General features: G+C 35.2%; 1 protein-coding gene across 3 annotated transcripts in view; it reads left to right on the forward strand.

The window, feature by feature from the left end:
• Positions 1-22,958, forward strand: part of Fchsd2 (FCH and double SH3 domains 2) — a 268,069-nt gene that overhangs the window by 177,585 nt on the left and 67,526 nt on the right. For 2 of the 3 annotated variants that reach the window (XM_003463457.5, XM_063256542.1), the window contains 3 exons: positions 10,393-10,515; positions 20,071-20,166; positions 21,526-21,597. In XM_003463457.5, coding sequence (XP_003463505.2) covers positions 10,393-10,515; positions 20,071-20,166; positions 21,526-21,597 — 291 coding nt within the window. The remainder of the gene's footprint in view (positions 1-10,392; positions 10,516-20,070; positions 20,167-21,525; positions 21,598-22,958) is intronic. The other variant, XM_003463456.5, reaches the window with a different exon arrangement.

The following is a 22,958-nucleotide window of genomic DNA, read 5'->3' on the forward strand; positions in this document are numbered from 1 at the left end:
TAGCACTCTGGAACCTTCTTGAAAAATGACAGTTTTGTGTCAGAAGTGTGATAGATTTTGTGATAAATGTAAATGTACACCCAAAGCCCCATTTAAATATCATTGTAGACTTCAGTGTTTAAAACCTTAGTATAGATGAGTTTAAAAGGCTAAGAGTGTTGGTAAAGCTGTTTCCTACTGAGGGATAAAACTTTTCCTGCTTCTATGATATGAGAAGCAAGGATCATCTGTATAGATTATAAATGCCTTTTCAATTTGGGTTTGCTTCTGTTTTCTGTGTAGAAACTGTAGCACTGTCACATCAATAGGGGATCTTGCCAGCAGGGCTATAAGTAGTCCACAGATGTTCTTAAAGAAGCTCTCTGGATATTTACGACAGGCTTACTGCAAAAGCCACCTGCCACGTTCAAAAGTTTCCTACAAGTGAAGGAGTTCTTTGGAAAAGACCAGAATCTAGCAAACTAATAGGCAACTTTCAACATCTGAATAAACCTCTATGACTGTTTAAGGAAAATTAATTTATGATTGTAGGCACCTTAAACTTTGGAATAAAGAAGTTGAAATTTAAGTTTTGTTTTATAAGTTTAAGTCTATTCTTTAAAAATTACTTGGTGGGGCTGGAGATTTAGCTCAGCGGCATAAGTGCCTGCCTTGCAAGCAGGCAATCATGAGTTCGATCCCCGGGACCGATAAAAAGGAAAAAGACAAAAAAAAAAAAAAAAAAAAAAAGAGACTTGGCATTCAATCTGTTGCAGCTACAATGAACTAATTGGAAAAAAACATATTTAGTAATAATTTTTTTTAGGGAGAGATCTCTGTCATTATTGCTGAGAAATGAATTCTGTTTCTTGACCTTCCTTCCTCCTTAAATACCCTTAGCTAATTTTTTTGTGATTCAAATACTACTTAGCACAGCAGAAGTTTTTGCATGTAATTAACTTCAGGATAGACCTTTGAGTATTTATAATGAAGAATGCCACCCTCTTTTTTTCTACTTCGTACTTACAAAGTTTAATGCTTCATAAAAGTACAACTTGGCTGCTGTATCAAAATTTGAAAATACTCTACATTATGTATTTAGTAGATCAGAAGCCACTGTACAAAGACGAAATTTTCTGTGACTTTAAGCTTTGAAGAAAATATTTATGGTCTTAAGTCTGCTTTAAATTGTCATTCAAAGATCATTTTAAACCCTACTGAATTGTTTTATTAGGAAAACAAAAATGATCAAAATGGTAAATTAGCCTTGATAAGTACTAATATCAGTAATTAAGAACTGATCTATTTCATTAGTACAAAGTGTGGCTATTGTAATTCTGAAAGTCTTTTAAGACCACAAGTCCTTCTGTCTTTGTGGTTTTGAGCCTATCGAGATGCTAGTTTCTAGCCAGGCATGATAGTGCATGTCTGTAATAATCCTAGTACTCCAGAGGCTGAGGCTGGAGAATCGTTGGAAGCCGCAGACCAGCCTGGGCTACAAAGTGAGCTCAAGGCCAGCCTGAACTGCATAGTGAGACCCTGCCTTAAAAAAAAAGGGATGCTAGTTTCTGTAGGAAATACATGTTTGTAGCACTAGGTTTAGTGCATCAAGCTCTCTGAGCTTCAGACTACCTTCTCTGTCATCTTACCTGTCTAGATAATTCTCTTATCATAGCTCTGATTTTTGTTCTACCCAAAAACTGTCATGGTTTTGTCTCTCAGCAGAGTAAGGAATATTTTCCTTTTGGAACTCAAGAATGACTTGATTTCTAAAAAGAAACAGTTGGCTTCACAGATGAATTCATGGGTATGCTTGCACCAGCTAAACTGGATTTTTTCTTTCTGTGCCTGTGCCTTTGTTCTCACTCCCGCTCCCTACATCCCACTCGAAACCCCAGGTGTAAGGAACTATAATTATCATTGTAGATTCTTTTTTTTTTTTTTTTTTTTTTTTTTTTTATTTAAAGAAAAGGAAACGAAAAAAAAATATATAAAAAAAAAATACATGGAGATTAAAGAATAAAAGGGTAGAAAAATAATACTAAATTACTACTTTGAGTTGTGTGGAGTGCCCCGTGAGCCCAAACTGACCTTTTTGTTTGTTTGTTTTTGTTTTGCTTAAACTCTAGTTGGTATGAGGTGCTTAATACTGAAGATTGTCATCACAGGACTATTCGGGTGCTTATAAGCTGTGGAGAAAGAAGTAGAGAAACATGACCAGTGAAGTATAGTAATTAGACAAAGACAAAACATTCCAGGCATTTGTACAAAACTGAATAAATACTATATATGCTAAAATTTGTAGCTGAACTATTATATTACCTTTATTTTATACATTGTGCATTGTATTGTGGGTCATGTGAGGTCAAAAGACTAAATCTGATATGTCTGAAGACCCATAGCAAACCGTAGTAAAAACATGTTTTGCGGAAACATAATATAAATAAAATAAAGATTTGTGATGGAGCCACTCATTATTTCTATAACAATATTATTCTTTTTTTTTTTTTTTTTTGCTTGCCTTTTTTAACTTTTTGCTTGTGGCAGGAGAACTGAAAATTCCAAAATTCTTATATCCCTGTTTCAGATACTGGTACAGGAGAGAGAGGAAAAGAGGAAATGGGAGGGGAAGGAAAAATGGAAGGAGAGGGAGAAGACACACAGAGACAATATTTTGAAAGAAAGAGAAATTGTCTGTTATATGGACATATATGTAGGTACAGCCAAATTGGGTATTCCCATTAGGCAGGAAATGTAGAATTTGTGAAATCAGACCTTAACCAGTAGTTCGAAAGACAAGACCAATTGAAGCTTTTTATATTTTCTTTGCTCCTGTTATTTCTGTCTTGGGTTGTCTCATTTAATGATTTTTAAAATCTTGAGTCTATAGAAGTACATGTTGTAGAATATTTGCAGTATAGGTTTTTGTTGTCTGTTCTCTTAAAAGATGACTGTATTTAAATGTAAATGGCCAGGCATGGTGGCTTATGTCTATAAAGCCTATAATCCTAGCGTTAGGGAAGCTGAGGTGGGAGGAATGTCATGAGTGAAACTGAGGCCAGCCTGGACTAACAGCAAGACCCCGTCTCAAATAAAAAACCAGAAAAACCAAATAAATAAAAATGATGGTTAGTAATACACACACACACACAAAGAAAGAAAAAAAGAAAAGAAAGAGAAGAAAAAATTAACTCATTTACTTATTTTCATGGCATTGAGGATTCATCTTTGTAAGTTTTCTTTTGAGTCAGGGTCTCTTTAAGTAGCTAACCTGCCCAGCCTGGACCTGAGCTTGTGATCTTTCCTGCTTCAGACTCCCAGAATCTGAGAATTATAAGCCTGCACCACCAAACCTTGCTTATATTTCATTGTTTTAAAAACCACCTTTTACAAGTAACTAACTTACTCTTTTGATACTATCAAATCAAGAAATTAAATATCAAGAAGATTCAGTTTTCCCAGAGTGATGATGTTAGTAAGTTAGTAGCCATTATACAAATGTATAATGGTTCAAGGCTTTCTCTTGGACTAGGCTGCATTGGGATTGTGATCTAAATTTTATGTGGTTTTAACTCACAATTAATTTAGCTTACATTTTGCATTGTGATCTCTTAAGTATTATGTGGTTTTAGCTCACTCAGGTCACCTGTCTTAACATCTGATCTTTTTTGTTTGCTAGATACTCATGAGGACATCGCAGGCTTTACAAAAACAGTGATCTTTTTTTACTTTATAGTTCAGAGATGGAAATTTTCTTATTTACTTAGTTTTTCACAGAACCTGAAGCAACTCAACTTTGAAATAAAGAAACAAACATAAAATTGGTGATGTGCTTCTAATTTTACTTTATATCAATTGAAACACATAGCTACTTATGAAGACATTTGCAGTAATGCAAGTACAGCCCAGAACTTACTTGGATTTCTTTAGATTTGTAAAAAGTCACTTTCTTCTTACAAGTACAGCTTAGGGTCTTCTGAGAAAGATAAAAGCAAGCCAGCATTATAACATCAGCAAAGGAGGACTGCAGAGATTCTTGATTTAATTTTGAGACAGCTCACATTTATCATCTTGGAGTTTATTTGCTTGACTTTTACCAAAGGCTATGTTAGAAATGCTCGTTGTTCTAAGAAGAATTTGTTGTTCTAGGCTGGTAAGGAAACTCGGGAGGTTCCAGCTATGACTACAAACCCTGTGACCTTCTAGAATCTACATCAAGGAGACCACAGTTTAAAGTACTCATTTTAGGGAAAGTTGCATTAAATGCTTAGAAAAGAGACATTTTCTCCCTAATATCTAACATCATTATTTTCCACTTCAAGCAAAGTCCTGGAAATACTTGCCTACCAATGTTTCATGGACCATCCTAGAATTCTAAGTTACTGAATTTGCCTTAAGAATATCTCTCCACCTTTTTGTTCTATTTGGTTCCCAAACTTAACCAATTTTAGATATCAAGTATATAGAAATAGTGGAGAGAAGACAGAGATAATATGTCAGGGAGCATTTGTTCTATAGCTAACTGGAAGGAATATGGCTGTTTAAAAGCATTTAAGTTAAATCTTTTTAAAAATATTGCTAGATGATTAAAATATATCACTGGCTAAGGACCCCTTTGATAACTGAGTTTAGCTGCTACAAAATTCCTCCCCCAAAATTTGTATCAAATAGTCAAAAGGTTTACTATTTTTAAATTTATATTTGGGTGAGTTACTTACCAAGAGTTTCTACTTTGACAATCATCAAGGAACTTATACTACTAAGTTAAATGATATTTTTATAACTTAAAAGAATATTTCTTCTGCCATTTCTGAGCATATATGTGAATTCATTTATTATTGAATAAGAAATGTACATACAGGTCTCTCTGAACTGAAGTTTATACATATTCACTTGTGTGCAACTGAATAAATAAGTGTATTCTGAAAACATTTTCATGCTTTGCTCAGTTAAATTCTAAATGCTGAACAAGACTCAGACGCATGTTCACATGTCCTTATCAAATTCATATTTTTGATACTTTTACTATGTATAGTTAATCTTTAAATAGTTCTGACCATTGAACTTTGAAATAAAAGTGCTCTACCTTAAGGTTTTAGATTTGCTTAGTTGAAGAGAACTAGGAATATAGAAAGGCAAATTATTAAATTATTATTTACAATTAATTATCCAAATAAATCAAGGTTTTTTCAGTATAAATCAACCAAAAGATGCAATTTGGACATCACTAAAGTAAGCTAAAGTTATTATTACTCCTTATTACTTCTTAGTAAAGAGTCTTTTGATTACATATAGCAGTAACAACTCAAAATATTGTATTTCACAAATGGGAATTTATTGGCTCATGTAACTAAATCACAGAAAGAATAAGTTGGAGCTTGCTCAGAAACAGCCCAATCCCAGGACACTGCCTATCCCTGTCTGCGCTCCCCTTCGTCATCTTCATTCTGCCAGAGTTTTCGTTACTGCATTCTCTGTGATTTTGTTTAATTATTTTTCCACTGCAGATGGGCAGTGAGAAGGTAAGGAGAATAGCCATTTGATGTGCAGGTTAGGCCATTTTGGACTCATGTTTTCACTTGTAGCCTAGAGATGGCCTAATTTATAATTTAGATCAAGTTTCCACCTTTGCTGGAATCAGAGAGTAGGGATATGAGATTCTGCCTTGCGTACCAGGCTGGCCTGAGGAGCTCACTTCTGTGAACAGGGGACCAAGATCTGCTTCTAGAAAGTAGAAAAGGCATGCAGTTAATGTGTGTTTCATGTTTTGAGACTCCACATAAGATGCCATTAAGAGGTTTGAAAACTGCTTCATTAAGCAAAGTTTTGTGGGGCCTGGGGATTTAGCTCAGCGGCATAAACACCTGCCTTGTAAGCAGGCAGTCGTGAGTTCAATCCCCAGTACCGATTTAAAAAAAAAAGTGAAAAAAAAAAAGCAAAGTTTTGTGAATTAGTTACTTCTCTATCTTGTATAAAAGTGTGAGTGTTACATAAGTAGGCCTACATATGTAATTAGGCTTGGTGTTAGCATTATTAGACTTACTTTTAGCCATAGGGTTCAGAATGAGTTGATCTTTTCTTTAACATGTGAATTTTGATCCAGTCTGTTATTTGTTGAACAAACAGTTGTTGCACACCAGTGCCATACCCTCTTACTGATCTCTCATTCATGGGGTTTAGGAAACCAAATGAAAGGTAGCCAAGTATCACAAGCATGAAATTATATGCTATGAAACAAAAACACAAGAGAGGTACCCAGAGTAGATAAAAGTGAAGTTCTTAGGATGAGTAAGGGTAAGCTAGATTATGAGAAAAGGCAGAGATAATCAAGAGAGAAAAACCTGTCTGAAAGCTCAGAGGCAAAGGAAGAGTATTAGTGTAAAATGTGTGTGTTGCATGAGAAATATAATCAGGAAAGGAAATAGGAAGTAATAAGCAAAGAAACTGAAGTGAACAACCAAGTCCCAATTATATGGTCCATGATGATATATTTTAAAAAGTTTATACATAATGGAAACCCTCAAAGAATGTTAAGCATATAAGTAAAATATAGAATTTAGAAACGTTCTTCTAGCTGATGTGTGCGTATTAGTTGGCAAGAGAGATATCCAAGTACAGGGCCATAGGAGATTGCTGTTATAATCCTGATAAGTAACAAAATGACTTTGAGGGCTGGGATGTAGTTCAGAGGTACAGTGTGTATTTTATATGCATGAGGTCCTGGGGTTGATCCCCTGTACTTCAAAAACAAAAAGCAAAAACAAAATTTATAAAAAGGGATAAAAGGATCAAGATGTGGTAGGTATATCTGCCAATTCCCCCATGATGAATTTATTTGTTGTGTATACAAATGTATACTAATAAAAAAGGAAAAAAGGCTGGCTGGCTTCTTTCCTTCCTGCCTGCCTTGCTTCCTACCTTTCTTTCCTTCTTTCCTTCCTTCCTTCCTTCCTTCCTTCCTTCCTTCCTTCCTATCACCCACACCCATACAGCTGACACAGTGCCTAGGTACAGTCATTAATAATGAAATCATAGAAACTGTGTGGTTATTCAATTCACCTTTAATTGCATGCCTTCTTTTCTTGAGCCCGTGAGTCTTATATTATTGCTGAATATAAGACACTCCAGTAGTTTCCTAGAATACAAGGTTATAACTACCAACCAAGAGCATTTCCAAACCAGAAATTTAATGTTAGAAGTTTAAAAAGTTCATGAAAAGTATGTCTTAATGTAAGAATTTTTATTCCAACTCAACTGGTGATGTTACGTAACTACCTGAAAAATTAGGTATTGCACTGTGTAAATTACTCTGTGATGCCACCTAGTGGTGTAAGCACTACAGAGCTTTATTACTCAATACTTTAAAATTTTTTATACTACAAATTTAATGTAATGGCCAGGGATATAGTTCAGCGGCACAGCACCTGCCTGGCAAGCACTAGGTCAAGAGTTTGATCCCAGATACAAAAATGAATAAAAAATAATTTAAAAATTTATGTAATAGCTAAACATAAGATACAAAAGAAATTTACTATAAAACCTCTACAGGTGATTCTTATATATAAAACACTAAAACACTAGCAATAAAAGAAAAAACTGCTTCACAATTTAGAACTTGTATACTATCTAGAAATAGGAAAGATAATCCACAAAATGGCAGAAAATATTTGCAAATTGTATATTTCGTAAGACTCTACTATCCAGAATAGGGTAGGGATATAGCTCAGTGGTAAAGCACCTGCCTGGTAAGTGCAAGGTCCTGAGTTCAATTTGCGGTACAAAAACATTTTTTTAAATGCTACCCAGAATATACAAGAGACTTACAACTTAACAGCAAAAGGCAACCCAATTAAAGCATGACTCATGGGCTGGAATAGACATTTATCCAAAGAAAATATATAAATGGCCAATGAGCACATGACAAGATGCCTAATATCATTAAGTCATTAGAGAAAGGCAACTCAAAGCTACCATGAGATATTATATCCCACTTGTTAGAATAGTTTTCATAATTTAAAAAGCAAAGCATCAAAAACAAAATAGCAGAGCAAACATGTTGGAGAAATGTTAGCAAAGTTGAAGATGTTAGCAAGGATGTTGAGAAACTGGAATCCTTGTATGTCTCTGGTATGGAGGTGAGACACTGAGAGAGTCCAACAGTTCTTCAGATAGTTAAACACAGACTTACTATATGAGCTGAGCATGGTACTACATGCCTGTAGTCTCAACATTCTGCAGCTAAAGCAGAAATACTGAAAATTGGAGCCCATCCAGGGCAGCTTAACAAGAGCCTGTCTCAAAGTAAAAAAATTATAAAATGTCGGAGGATGTAGCTCAGTGTGTAGGCCCTATGTTCAATTCCCAGTATAGCTCTCCCCACATATGTATGTATGGTCTAAAACTTTCATTCCTTCTTGTATTCCCAAGAGAAAACAGATGTCAAAGTTAAAGTAGCAGCAAATTTCTAAAACAAAGCAAGTTGTATTCTGGAGTAATACTAAAGGTCTAGGATTAAAATCCAGAACAGGCCAAGGTGTCCTCCACTAGGTCTGGAAAATAAAGGAAAGGTTGATTAGACAAAGAAATCTCTGGGAGTCATTATAAAAGTAAGTTTATTAGTTCTTTCAGGGCTTGAAGGACTGGCAAGCCCTGACTGGCAAACAGCAGCAGTCACCAAGTAAAGTTAGTCTTAAGATTATAGGTGGCTGTTCTGTTGGTTGCTGAGAAGAAAAAAATATGGCATTAAAATATAGATTCTATTCCACTACAGTGGCTTAGCAGGAAAATTCTTTGAACAATCATTTGAAACTGTTTTTCCCCCCTTGTCCACTTGGCTCTTTTTTAGATATGTATGTCAAGAAAGTGTTTATTTGTATGCTCAATTTCCACACAGGAATTTAAAAAAAAAAACCTTGTATGTGAGTATTCATAGCAGCATTATTCATAATAGCTAGAAAATGCCAAAGGAACAAATTTCTATCATCTAATAGTTGAATTAAAACATAGTATATCCATACAATGGAACATTACTTGCTATAGAAAGGAATGAAGTACTATTACATTGGTGAATCTTGAAAACATTTTGCTAAATTAAGAGAATCCGGGTACATGTTATGATTCTGTTTCCATGAAATGTCCAAAACAGGCAAATCTATAAAGACTAAAGCAGATTAATAGTTGCTAGGGTCTGGGAAGAGGAGTGGCAAGTGACTGCCTAGTAGGTATAGGGCATTTGGGGTAAAGGATGTATAAATGTTCTGGAATTAGTGTTAATTGTTCACAACCTTGTGAATGTACTAAAAGCCAGCAAACTGTATACTTTAAAATTAATAAAATAGCACTTAGGAGCAGTGGCACATACCTGTAATCCCAACTACCCAGGATAAGACAGGAGGAATCACAAGTTCAAAACCAACCTGAACAACTTAGTGAAACACTGTTGTAAAAGTTTTAAGATACCATCTTAAATAGCTCAGTTAGAGCATTTGCTTAGAATGTGTAAAACCATGGGTTCAATGCCCAGTACTGAAAAAAAAATTATAATGATCTTCATATTGATTGCATTTTACCTGGTTTTTAAGAAAACCTCCATTGACTGACAGAACTCCAGAATCTTATTATTACTATTATAGATATATTTTCCACAGTTGTTGCTATTTTGTATTTATTTGTTTTTTAATATCATTTGATACATACTTTTCATCTATGAAGTTCCCACAGTTTTTAATTTGGTGACTGCTTATATTTTAGTGTCTGTACACGTAGTTTAGCCATTCCTCAAATATTCGGTGGCTCTTTAATTTTCTTTCTAAATTTCAAAAGTCTGCTATAAACACTTAAACAAAGAAGAATATTTTAAATCCTCTATTGATAATGCATTGGTCTTTCTTCTCTGAAACAGAACTTCTGAATCCTTTGTAAAAAATTTTTTAATATTTCTGTTTTTTTCCCTGACTTTTCTTTGGTAAATATATACAAAATTATATTCTACTGGTAATGCATAAGGAAAAATGGAGGAGATTAATGTTTATTCAATGTCTACCCTGTTCCAGGCTCTTTGCCTAGATTCTTTCTATTATTTCATTTAGCTCCTGTATCTCCTCTGTCCTGAAATATCTACAGAAGCTGTCAAGCAGAGAAGCAATAATCAGACCCCAGGGGTTTTTGTCTCTAACTTACATGCTGTTTTTCCTTCAGATTTACTAATACTGTGTTTTATACTTTTTAAAAATGCTATTTAATAGGGGTTCTGCATTTCTCAAGTGATTATATTTCATTATGCATACTTATCTATATTTTTGTTCATTTATTAATGGGTTTTTAACTAAACATTTTTATGTTTCTTGTAGCCTGATATTATGTGTCAAAGCCTTGATCATAATTTCTTTGCTTGTGTTTACTCCTGTCTTCCAGGCTCTTGATGGAAATGTGTATGATCACCTCAAGGATTATTTAATAGCCTTCAGTCAGACTGAGCTAGAAACATGCCAAGCTGTGCAAAACACATTCCAGTTTTTATTAGAAAACTCCAGCAAGGTAAGGTACTGTTAGTATAAAGGGTAGTATCTTTATATGTTATAAATAGTACTTTATATGTTAGACTCTAAAATGTTTTGCATACAAATGAAATGAAGATTCCAGTAGAATTAGAATAATACCTTAAAGAAAACATTTCTGGGAATAGCATCCTTTTAATAGAGTTGGAGAATGTTCTTGTGCATGAATTGGTGACATTGTTACTGCAACTAAAAGCAGAAAGGGAGGTGATGAACCAGGCTAGCTTAGAGCATCAGTCCCTGTCATGTGCACTGCATTGAGGAGAATGGTTTAAAAAGTTACATCTTCCACTAAAAAGAATTTTGAATATACTGAACTCAGTCATTTGGGGGAACAACAGGGTCACATCTCAGTGTAAAGAAATAATAAAAGGACACAATGGGGAAAGTAGCATTTGATCATTTTTATTAACGTGAATACAGAATCTTATATATACAAATTAAACCATACTATATGTCATTATTCTTTGATAGTAGTCTTCCACTTAAAAATGTTAATGTGTCACCTTTGATGTGTCACACTGTGTGCGGAGCAAATAAATGTGTTTAGTTTTTTTCTAGAGTCTGATTATAACTTTTGAGAATAAAAAAAATTATGGTTTTTGCAGAAGTTTCACATTAGAAACTGTGCTTCAGAAGACAAACTGTACCTGTGATTATTAGTGTGTTATTTTCTTTCTAATAAATGGATATTTCCTGACCAAGTATGTGCATTTATAAAAATAGATGCATTTTCTAAATGACACTTCAAAAGATCTAGTTCAATTCTCTTTTGTGGCAGGGACATTGGAAACTAGCTGTTACTGTTAGAAGCTGGAAAGGTACCAGAATATTCATCTTCAAAAGGTAGTGACCAAAGGCAGGAGAGAAAATGGACATAGAATCATATGTATTCTTGTTTTCAGTGTATCAGAGTGCCAATTCTGTTTTTAGAAGATTAAAAATGCTGTTAATATGGAAGCACAAACATTGCTTTCTAGCATGGTGCTTTAAAATCTTATCATATATTTATTATCCTATTTTTTTACACCTTAGAATCCAATAAAAAAGACAAAAGAATTGATGTGTAGAAAAAAGTATACATAGCCGGGCGTGGTGGCTCACGCCTGTAATCCCTGCACTCAGGAGGCTGAGGCAGGAGGATCGTTGGGAGTCCGAGACCGACCTGGGCTACAAAGTAAGTTCAAGGCCAGCCTGAACTGCATAGAGAGGCCCTGTCTCAAAAAGACAAAAAAAGAAAGAAAGAAAGAAAAAAGAAAAAAGTGTACATGGATAAATGGGTAGTAAGTTTTGAGAAAGAAAATGTAATTTGTTAGTTGCAGAATTACAGTAATGGGTTTGTAGTGTTGACAGTTCTTTTTGTATTAGTATATTTTATTTGAATTTTTCATTGGGCAATCTTAAAAACAAGTTTATAAAGTATCTCAGCTTTGTTCCCTTTGTGGAATACTTGATTTTTGACCACTGATCAATTTTTTGTTGTCATTTATTGGTTTATTCAGGTTTTCTGTTTCTTTTTCAGCACATTTTGGTAACTTACATTTTTCTAGGCTGAGGTCTATTTTAGTTGCTATCAAACTAGATACATGATTTTTTATAAGGTTTGTTTTGCTGCTATAGTTACCTCCCTTTTTATTCCTAATACTGTTTATACTTTTTCTCTTACTTTGATTACCCATACCAGTCTATTTTGTTTATCTTGTTTTTTTCCATTTTTTTTTTCTTTTTCTCTTTTTATCGGTACCGAGGATCGAACTCACGACTGCCTGCTTGCAAGGCAGGTGTTTATGCCACTGAGCTAAATCCCCAGCTCCCATTTTGTTTATCTTTGCCAGAGCTTTCATTCTTCTCAATATCTTTTGGCCCTTTCATTTTTACCCCATCTACCTGATTTCTTTCTACGTTCTTTTTTTTTTTTTTTTTGTACCAGGGATTAAACTCAGAACCTCACATTAACCAGGCAAGTACTTGAGCCACTGAACTAAATCCTTGGCCCTCTTTCTACATTCTTAGAGTTTATGTTCTTGCTCTTTCTCAAGCTTATTTTTCTGTTTAAGCCTTGTATTTTTAGTCTTTCTGTTTTCAAGTGAAACAGTTTAAAGCTAAAAAGTTTCTTCTTTAACTACGATCTGTAATACATAGGACCTTTGTTATTTCAACACATGCGCTGTCCCATTAACCCCAAATTATTTTTTTAATTTTAAAGAGAATTTTTAAAAAAAACAATAAAGATGATACAGAATTTCAAAACAAGTTGATGGGAAATTATCAATGGTTATTATATTGCATTTTGTTGTCTTCAAAATAGTTGCTCAGATTACCAGGTATAGGCATGCAAAATTGGTCAAACAATACAAGCACCACCTGTTCTTTCAATGAAGTAATAGAATGAGTAGTAAAATTATCTTAACTGTCGTGTGTGTGTGTGTGTGTGTGTGTGTGTGTGTGTGTGTGTTTCCCTGCCTTCTTCTATCCTTTCCCCTATGGCAATTGTTCTTTCCTTTTGAACACTTTGTTTCCCTTTTATAATGTCTATTGAACCTTTTAGATCTTATTTACTATTGTAGTTTCTTATGCTAGGGAGACAAAATGATGCTTGCACATACAAGTCAGATTTATTTCACTTATGAATATGGTCTCTAGTTGCATCCATCTACCTATGAAAGCCTCAAGTTTCTTTCTTTATAGCTGAATAGTACTCCATCATATAAAAATGCATCTTTTTATCCATTCCTTGGTTTTTGGCCATTTATAACCCCTGAATTACTTAGAAGTGAGTTTTGCAGTTTTTAATTAGTGGGAATATGTGGTAAGATTACATTTTTCAGTTCTAATTTTATGAGAAAATGTATTTTAATTTTATCCGTTACATTTATTCTAATTTAATCAGAGAGGTTAACACCTGACAAGATTCTTTGAAGTTCCTTTTTCACGAAAGAATTCGATTGCATATACTACCCTTAGTTTATAAAAATAAAAAAGTACAATCATAAAATATAACTACTATTACAAGCATGCTTAATTTCCTGGGATTTTTTTTAACGCATCTTAAACTTGAATCTAGTGATTCATAGGCGTCACATGGAGTCAGAATGTCTATGTGACTTGTGGAAGGTCACACATTGACACACTACTTTCCATGCTCTTCTTCTGTAGTATATTATCTCTTTAGCATTTATATTATTTTAATTGAAAATGAATTAAGGATTTATAAGCCACTTTGGGCATCTGAAGAGATAATCTTTCATTTTCTGCATTCATTCATGTGAGTATCTTGCTCCCCAGAGATGTAGAATAAATGAGTGCTCTTATGTCTAGACTGAAAGTGGTTGGAATAAAAATTTAATAAGAATGTTGTATCTGGGAGCTATGCCTGTGTTCTTTTGTTCTAAGTGAGAAGAGCTCACACCTACAAGTTTTTTGTCATGCGCTTTTTGTTACAAAAAGCTTTTTTGCTGCTATTGTACTGCTGAAAACAACTGCATGATTTGATAACCCCGTGGGAAGTCTGAAACTCCTTTAAGTTTTTTATTCTGCACCATTATTCTTTATCTTCTAGGGTAAAAATCCATTTTTCCCATATGTCTAAAATGTAACCTGTTCTCAAAAGTGTTTTGGAGATAATTCAAACGAACACTATAAATATAAAGGCACTCTGTACATCTTTCATACCCTAAATGGAAACATTTGGCTCTAAGAGCTTTTATTAAATTTTAATTATTTATGAAGCTTGTTTTTCCCCTTAATATTTTATGAAATGCTTTGTATATGTAACTGAAGCAGATGTTGTAATAGATACTTTCTCTAGCGTAGTACTTCCTAAGATACTTCTAGTGGCCTTGTGGTTTGTTTATGTGTGCTTGTTTTTCTATCTGCATAAAGAAACTTGTACCAAATAATAACTTAGCTTTTAAAAATTCATAAAATAACAGTGTTATTCTATATTTCTTTATAAAAGAAGTTTATTTTATCTCACAGTTCAGATATTTTAGTCTGGCTTTGGCAGGCTTAAACATAGAAACAATCTGATAGAGAATCGTGAGTGGAGGAAAACTACTCACATCATGGTGGCCAAGAAGCAGAGAAACGTAAGGCTAGGAAGGGAGATACACTCTTTTAGGTCACACTCCCATGAACCTACTTCCTGCAAAGACATCCCATCTCCTAACAGAAAGTCAGCTATATCACCCTCATGATTGAATCACCTTCCAGAAGTCCTGTCAGTGAATGTACGAGGCTTTGAGGGGACATTCTCAAGCCAAAGCATGACATTCCACCTTTGGCTTAAAAGTCCAAGTCCAAAGTTTCATCTGAGACTCAAGACAAACTCTCACCTTTGAACCTGTAAAAATCAAAAGAAAGTTAAATATTGTCAACATACACTGTCACAGCATAAATATTCCCTTTCCAGGAGATGGAAAGAAATGGGACCAAAGCAAGACCAAAACTTGCATGACAAACAAATCCTGTAATTTGGTGTGCAGCACCTGGGGCAAACGTGAACTCCAGTTTGGGCAGCCCCACCAATATAATATGGCTGCTTTCTGCTCTTTTGGGGTGACTTTGCTCACTGCCTGTGACTTTTTCAGACATTTCATGTTCCTGGTTTGTTCAGCTTTCTGGGCTCTTCACTACACTTTCAGTTTCACGCTCACAGCCTTACAAACCCTGCCTGTCAGTGGCATACTGCCTCGCATCCTAAACCTTCTAAAACCAGAGTGAAAGGTTTCCTGACTCCACAGTGCTTTAACCTTGTAAAACCAGAACCTCATGGATAGTACCAAGGTCTCCTGCAAACTCAAGCAGTAACTGGGTTCCCTAAAATCATGGCTGCAGAAGCCTCTGCCTGGATGACTGGGCTCCAGTAAACTCTTTCCTACCTGACCCTGAATGAGCTAGGTGCCCTGTGTCTGTCTTTTCAAAGTCTTTTACTTGGACACTCAGGTCTGTAAAAGGTGGGATCTTGCAGTTAGGCTCTTTTGAATTCCTGGGGTACCCTCAAGGGATCCTTCCTATTGTTCTGATGCAAATTACAGTTGGATGGCAGAGCATAAAAACACATGATCTAGAGTCCCAGCTGCTATTGGTGACCATATTTTTAAGTGAAATCTTCTGAGCCTGGTTTTTTCATTCTATATTTCTGTGGGCATTATGGTCTTGTGGGCTCTGATCAGAATGTCCCATTAAACTTAGATTAAAGCATTCTGAGGTTTCTCCAGCCTGCATCTCCAAACCTTTGTAAAGTCCCCCCATGAGCCACAAAGGCTTCGGAACCTTCTGAATCATAGCACTGACTCCATACCTGGTACAAAAATGTGTCTTAATCTCTTTTCTTTCATTGAGACACAATGCCCAACACCTTTAACTTAAAGGAGGAGAGGTTAGGGTTAGGCTTATGTTTCAGAAGTTTTGGTTCATGTTTGGCAGGCTCAACCACAGGAACAGAATAGTGGACAGGCTTGAGTAGAGGAAATCTGCTCACATCATGGCAACCAAGAAGAAGGAGGAGGAAGAGGAGGGGGAGGGGGAAGAAGAGAGAAAGACAGAAAGACAAAAAGAGAGGACAATGGGGAGAAAATGGAAAGTTATACCTTTCTAAGTCTTATCCCCCAAAAACATACCTCTTTGAACCAGACCACACCTCATAATAAAAAGTCAGATACATAACACCCCACACACACACCATAGTTCAGTCACCTTCCAAAAGCCCTACCTTTGACCACGTGAGACCTTTGGAGGATGTTCTCAATCAAAACCATAACACAGTGGAATATTACACTCATAAAAAGAAAGGTACTGCTGGTATATCCTGTAACATACATTTCACAGAATTAAAAAATGTAAATAGACATTAACATAAGTTATTGTTGGCTGAATTCACCCTCCCCCCAAATTCATATGGGAGATAGACCCTAGGAGAGTAATTATGGTAAAATGTAGTCATTATGATGGCTCCTAATCCAGTATGACTGAAGTTCTTATAAGAACTGAAAAATAAAAAGAAGCAAGCACAGAGAGAAGATCATATGAAGGTACCAGAGAGGGATGGTACCATCCATGAAGTCCTGGTTTTACAGGTATAAAGATGGTCAACTGCAAGCCATAGAGAATGGCCCTCAGGAGAAACCAACCCTGCCAACACCTTGATACTAGAATTTTGACCTCCAGGCTGTAAAGAAATAAGTTTCTGATGTTTAAGCACCGAGTCTGTGGTATTTTGTTAGGCAGCCATAACTACTTAATACAATTGTTTTTCCACATTAATAATCCGGAAATGGAAATCAAGACCACCAGGAGATTCCATTTTATGTATCAAAAGTAAAGACAGAACCAGGTATGGTGGCTCATGCTTGTTAATCCAGCCACTCAGGTAACAGGAAGGAGTACAGACAGGAGTGCAAGTTTGAGGCCAAACAGGGCAGTTTAGCCAGACTTCATCACAAATTGAAAACAAAATTTTTTTTTGTTTTGTAGTTGATGTAGTTCAGAGCTCCCTGAATTCAGTCCCCATGAAATGGATGGGCCAGTATGTGGGTGGGTGGGTGGATGGATGGATGGATGGATGGATAGATAGATAGATAGATAGATAGATAGGTAGGTCAGAGGAGAATAAATGTTTATAAAAATACAGATTAATGGAAACTTATACAATACCCTATAGGATACAAATTGCTGTATCCAATTTGAAAACATTTGGACACAAAAGAATATTGTTATGGTTCAGTTAAGTATCCTCATTGTAATCATGGTTACATAAAGCTAAAATATGATAAAAGTATTTCTGTACTCACAACACACAAATGATACATATATATATAGTTGGCAAAAGCTAAGGAAGCTTTAGGTCTGTACCATGTTGATTTCTTGTTTATCACTGTACTACAGTTATGCAAAATGTTAACATTAGCAGGTAAACTGGAGCTCTTTTCAGTTTTTTTCTATTTTCTTGTCTGAAAGTCTGAAATCTAAGTGTCAGCAAGCTCCCTACAGGCTGTAGAGAAAGATTAGGTCTTTGCATCTTCCAGCTTGAGTACCCTATAGTCCTTGGCCTGGTGACAAGTCACTCAAAACACTGCCTCAGTGGTTGCATTGTCCTCTCCTTTTTCTGTATTCTCTTTGAGTCTGTTATAAGGACAAGGATCTTTGGATTTAGGGTAGTCTAGAATGATCTTATCTCAAGAATTTTTAACTTAATCACATATGCAAAGAAACTTTTTCCAAGTGATATAACGTGTACAGGTTTCAGGGATTAAGCCATGGGTGTATCTTTTGAGGGGCTCCCATCTAGCTCCACAGCTGTTAATGTTACAAAAAGAAGCAGGCCTCCCCATGAAAACAAACCAAACTTGACCAAAATAAGCCTAATCCAAAGTAAGCCTATAGATTAAAACACCAGTTTAAAGAAATACAGGAAATAAAATGCAACAAGAGATGCAGTCAACAAAATTAAGACTGAGAGACTGTAGAAAAAAACCTAATTTCTTCAGCAATTACAAGAGGGGAAAAAGGAAGAAGAAATTTATGGTATATGAAAGGAAATCTAAGCAACATCTGGTTACATTCTGGGACTTTAGTTAGATCCAGGTTGAACATTATTTCCTTAGAAACAGGGAAATTTGGATGTTAATTGGTTGTTTTGTAAAGATTGGTAAATTTTAATATGATTTTTTTTTTTTTTTTGTGGTGCTGGGGATCGAACGAAGGGCCCAGTGCATGCAAAGCAAGAACTTTACCACTGAGCCACATCCCCAGTCCTATGAATATGTTTTCTTAAAAGAGCCAAGTTTTTTTAAAAAGGAGGTGGGGCTTTGTTCTCTTAGATATCTCACTAATATATGTATGGATCAGATAGGGGTAGAAGTAGTAGGTAGGTTTATTCATGAAACAAGATCAACCCTGAGGAGATGTTTTTGGATATTGTGATGAGTATGTATGAATGTATTATACTATCTCTTCTACTTTCATATGTGTTTGAAATTTTCCCTAAGAAAAAGTTTTAAATTTTTAAAAGTTGTCCTTCCTCATCAGTTGTTTCGTTTTGTTTTGCTACAGGGTCTCACTGTGTAGTTCAGTTCAGGCTAACCTTGCACTCACTATGTAGCCCAAGCTGCCTTCCAATTCATGTCGATGTCCTGCCTTGGCCTCCCAAGTGCAGGGATTACAAGTGTGCATCACCAAACCCAGCACCAAATTGATTTGTAATGCTTGAGATTAAGGTAGGCAACTAGAAGGATGACCCACATACCCTTTCTACGAAGTGGTTAGTGAGGCTGTGATGGCTGTATCATAAGCTTTAGTTTTCCTAGTTTACAGCTAGAGTCCAAGAAAAGTGCAAAGTCACTTTTCCCTTTAAGAATATATTTATTCAGTGTGCCTTCCTAACCAGATTCTCTCAGAACTCTTCACCCCATCCTTCCCTTCCATCTGAATTAGATACTACGCTGTTACGTTTTCCCTGGGCCCTCTACATACTTCCATAGTGTATTTTAATTGTATAACCTATTTGCTCCTCCCAGTTTCCACATTATGAAATTATTTGAAAAATACAAACTTTGTTTGCTTGTTATTCATCTTTGCATTCCTCCTCACCCCTGCACTTCATGTTGGACATACTAAACTCTCTCGATAAACGTTGAATAGTGAGGGGGAGGGAAGCAGTGGTGAATTAAGATTTCATTGGTAAATAAAATGGAAAATATACCTCCTACTGGATCCTTTCCTTAAGTAATCCATCTTTTCCCGAACTACCAAGATAAAGCTACAGAGCTACTTTGAACTTTTTCTCTGCCATTTTCCAGTAGAGCTGCTAATGAGCTATAATTGACTGCAAATGAAAGATGGCTTAAGAATAAGCAAGGCAGCACAATAGTATATGGGTTTCTGCATACCATATGTTGCTGATTTTTATTCTTTTCTGGGTTATATAATGCAGTGTATTCTTGTTCAAATGGTTGCCTGTCTATGGTGTTTATTTTGCTCCTCTTTGTATTTCATAATTTACATAGATTCCTTTGTAGTCTATCTTCTTGTTGTATTTTAAGATAGTAATTAGAACATGGCCTTGTTAAAAAAGATGCCAAAATACACTCTGAAAATACTAATTTGTGCTAGGGATAGGATTATGTGGTAGTTTCCTACTATATGGCAACTTCCAGGAAACAAGATTTTTAAGAGGCTCTTAAAAACCTTAGAGCTGGGAGAAACCAAAGAGTAGCATGCTTTCTATTTACATACATGTAGGCCCTTATAAAAATAGCTTTTTGTATCTTTATGCTATCTCAAAATACTATATATTATCTGGTCTCCAAATCTGGGCCCATTTCTAAACTAGTACTTTCCAAATTTAGATTTTTGAGAAAATGGGACACATAACTAACAAATCTTATCTAAAATGAAAAAATGTGTGACTTCATTTCTTTTTTACCATATAGTATTGAATGGTTTCTTATTTGAATGGGAAAAAACTGTTAAATCTTAAACTTTTACTGGACTTTTTAACCTTATTAAAGACTTAAAGACATCTTTTTCTCTTTAGGTGGTACGGGACTATAATCTTCAGCTGTTTTTACAAGAGAATGCCGTATTTCACAAACCTCAGCCCTTCCAGTTCCAGCCCTGTGACAGTGATACTGTAAGGGAATTTGAGATTCTCATTTCCTTTGTTGTTGACTTGTGTTTGTTTGTGCTCAGATAACTTACCATCCTCAGAATAGACAGGAAAAGTTGAGTCTTGTGAACTTTGTAACAAGCTTGAAGATGTGGAGAAATCATAACAACATTTCTTTTTTCTAAAATGTAGCTAATAAACCCACTGTCGGTATGCTGACCACTTTCCACCAAGTAGGGTCAAATTGTAAGACAAGCTAAGTTACTAAAAGTCTGAAGACAACTGAAGAAGGGAGAAAAAATATTCAACATACGTATTCAAGTATAAAATATGCCCTTTGTTCATGAAATTCTTAATGTTATACCTTCCAAAGGAACCAGTGCTTAAGTTTCAGCCAGAAGAGAATTAATAAATGGAATAATAAATATGTACATGGAGATATTTTGATTGGCTTTTTAAAAAATATAGACCTTTGATAATCCTTTTCGGGGGCTGGGGATTTAGCTCAGCGGCATAAGCGCCTGCTTTGCGAGCAGGGAGTTGTGAGTTCGATCCCCGGTACCGATAAAAAGGAAAAAGATAATCCTTTTCAGTTTATGGAATGTTAAAGTATTAACATAAATCCAAAACTGACAATTTTAAATCACAGACATTAATCATACATTTTTTGAGTTTATGAGAAATATTTGTCATTGAGTTTTTCTTAAAAGCCAAATTATTAATTGAATAACACAAAAAGTGAATTTTAATATCTGCAAAATGAGAAAACAGATGTTGGCATAGTAGCACATTTTCTCAGTATAGACAAGCCAAGAGGGAAGTCAAGTTAGATATAAAAAGTCTTTTGTTAAATTTATGTAGAATCGGGGGTTTATTATATAGTTCAAGGTTTAATGGCATCCATTTAGTAGAAATATATTTGCTGGAGGCATCTCTCCTTTTCTTATATTATAAGTAGCCTTGTTAGTATTTATATAAAGGAATGTAGGAAATCAGTATTTCCCTAGATAATAATCTTTGCCTTTTATATTAGTGATGTTTTTTATCAGTCAGCTTTTACTTAATGACTCAGTGATGTCCTGTAAATTGACTTCTGTAAAGACTGGGGTGAAATGGAGTGTTAGAAGATACTGGGCATCATAAGCTTGTCAGGTTTAATTTATAATTGTGATTAATTTGATATTATTTTATTTTTGCCTATTTGCCTAAAGTCAGAGTGACAGCAGTTCTCATTTCACTTTTCAAAGCTCAAGTGTGCTAAGCCTTAAATCTATCCTTATTTTCTAAGACTGCTTACTGTTCTTAGCTGTTGTGTCCCTAAATTTTTCCTTACAATTCTAACTCTATGCTGTTTTCTGTCCTTGTGCAATCTTTACTGGGCAGAGTTTAAAAGCTGCCCAACTGGTGGATATTGAGCTCTCCCCTGTCAGTGCTCTGAGAATGACCATAGCTGAGGTATATGGGGCTGTGGGTCAAGGGTTGGAGGGATGGGATTTGTGGGTTTGCATGTTAATGAAGGGTGGGACCTGATGTTGGGCTGAGGCTTGTTCATGTTTATAGATGCATTGATTGCATCAGCGGATTCCTTGTGTTTTTAGGAATTTCCTGTACTGCGTACAAACAAATTTGAGCTTCTTTTTTTTCATTGCATTTAAATCACCTTAGTTTTCCTCAACAGGAGAGGTAGGAGGAACTGTAGAGTTCATCCTACTTTTATTAAAGAGAAAACAGTAGCCTAATAAAGAAAACAACTTGGCCAGAATAATATCATGAATGAATGACACATGCAGCTTTTGTGATTGCAATACTAATGTTTTTCTACTATTCTGTTCTGTTTACCAAGGAAGAATATCCAGCAAGCAAAGAGCAATTAATTTTTTCATAACTTAAAATGATAAATAACTATCTTTTATAAAAAGTATTCAAGATTGTTGACTGGGCGTGGTGATGCATGCCTATAATCCCAGTACCCTAGAAGCTGAGGCAGGAGGGTAACTGTGAGTTCAAGGCCAGTTTGGGCTACATAGGGGAGTCCAAGACCAGTCTGTACTACATAGTAAGACCCTGTCTCGAAAAAAAATTTTCTTTTTCTTAAGTTAAAAAAATTTTTTGGGGCAGAGATTTAGCTCAGTGGCATAAGCACCTATCTGACAAGCGTGAGGTCACGAGTTTGATCCCCAGTACCCCCGCAAAATTTTTTTAAAAAAATCTTTAGGATCTTAAAATGTTAACTATAAAGTATTTTGTGTGCATCTCAGTGCACCTTACTTCCATTTCCAGAATATATTACAAAAGTCCTTAGGAACATTTCCTTACATTCTGTGACAAAGCACAAGGTCAGCCAGGGATGGAAAATAAGTATAGAAAACACACATGTTTATAAAATTAGATCAGTATTGGAAGGAAAGTTAGATCTTCACAAGAAGAAAAAACAACTTTCCCCAAGTTTCCTAGTGAGAATGAGTGAACCCTTTCTTCTTTACCTTCCTTGAATTGTAAATAACAGACCGTCAACGATGATATGAGCAAAAAGCTAACATTAACTTTCTAATATATATTTTCCTAGCAACTATTTCTGATATTTAATTCTTCTATAGATTAATAGTTACATTAAGTTAAATGTCCACTGGCTTTTGGATTTTTGCATGTTTAAGTGTTGCTTAAGTGGAATTTTTATGTATCTATTAAAAATAAATACTTAGCAAAAACTGTCCTTGTTTGTAGAAGTCTCTAAAGGATTAATATACCATGCAGAAATTATACTCAAAAATTCTTCCCACTGGTGATTCATTCCACTGGTAGAAATTTTGAGTTGT

The sequence above is a fragment of the Cavia porcellus genome, unplaced genomic scaffold (assembly GCF_034190915.1).
Source record: "Cavia porcellus strain 051 isolate PalLab524CR breed Dunkin Hartley unplaced genomic scaffold, mCavPor4.1 scaffold_9, whole genome shotgun sequence".
NCBI classification, from domain to species: domain Eukaryota; kingdom Metazoa; phylum Chordata; class Mammalia; order Rodentia; family Caviidae; genus Cavia; species Cavia porcellus.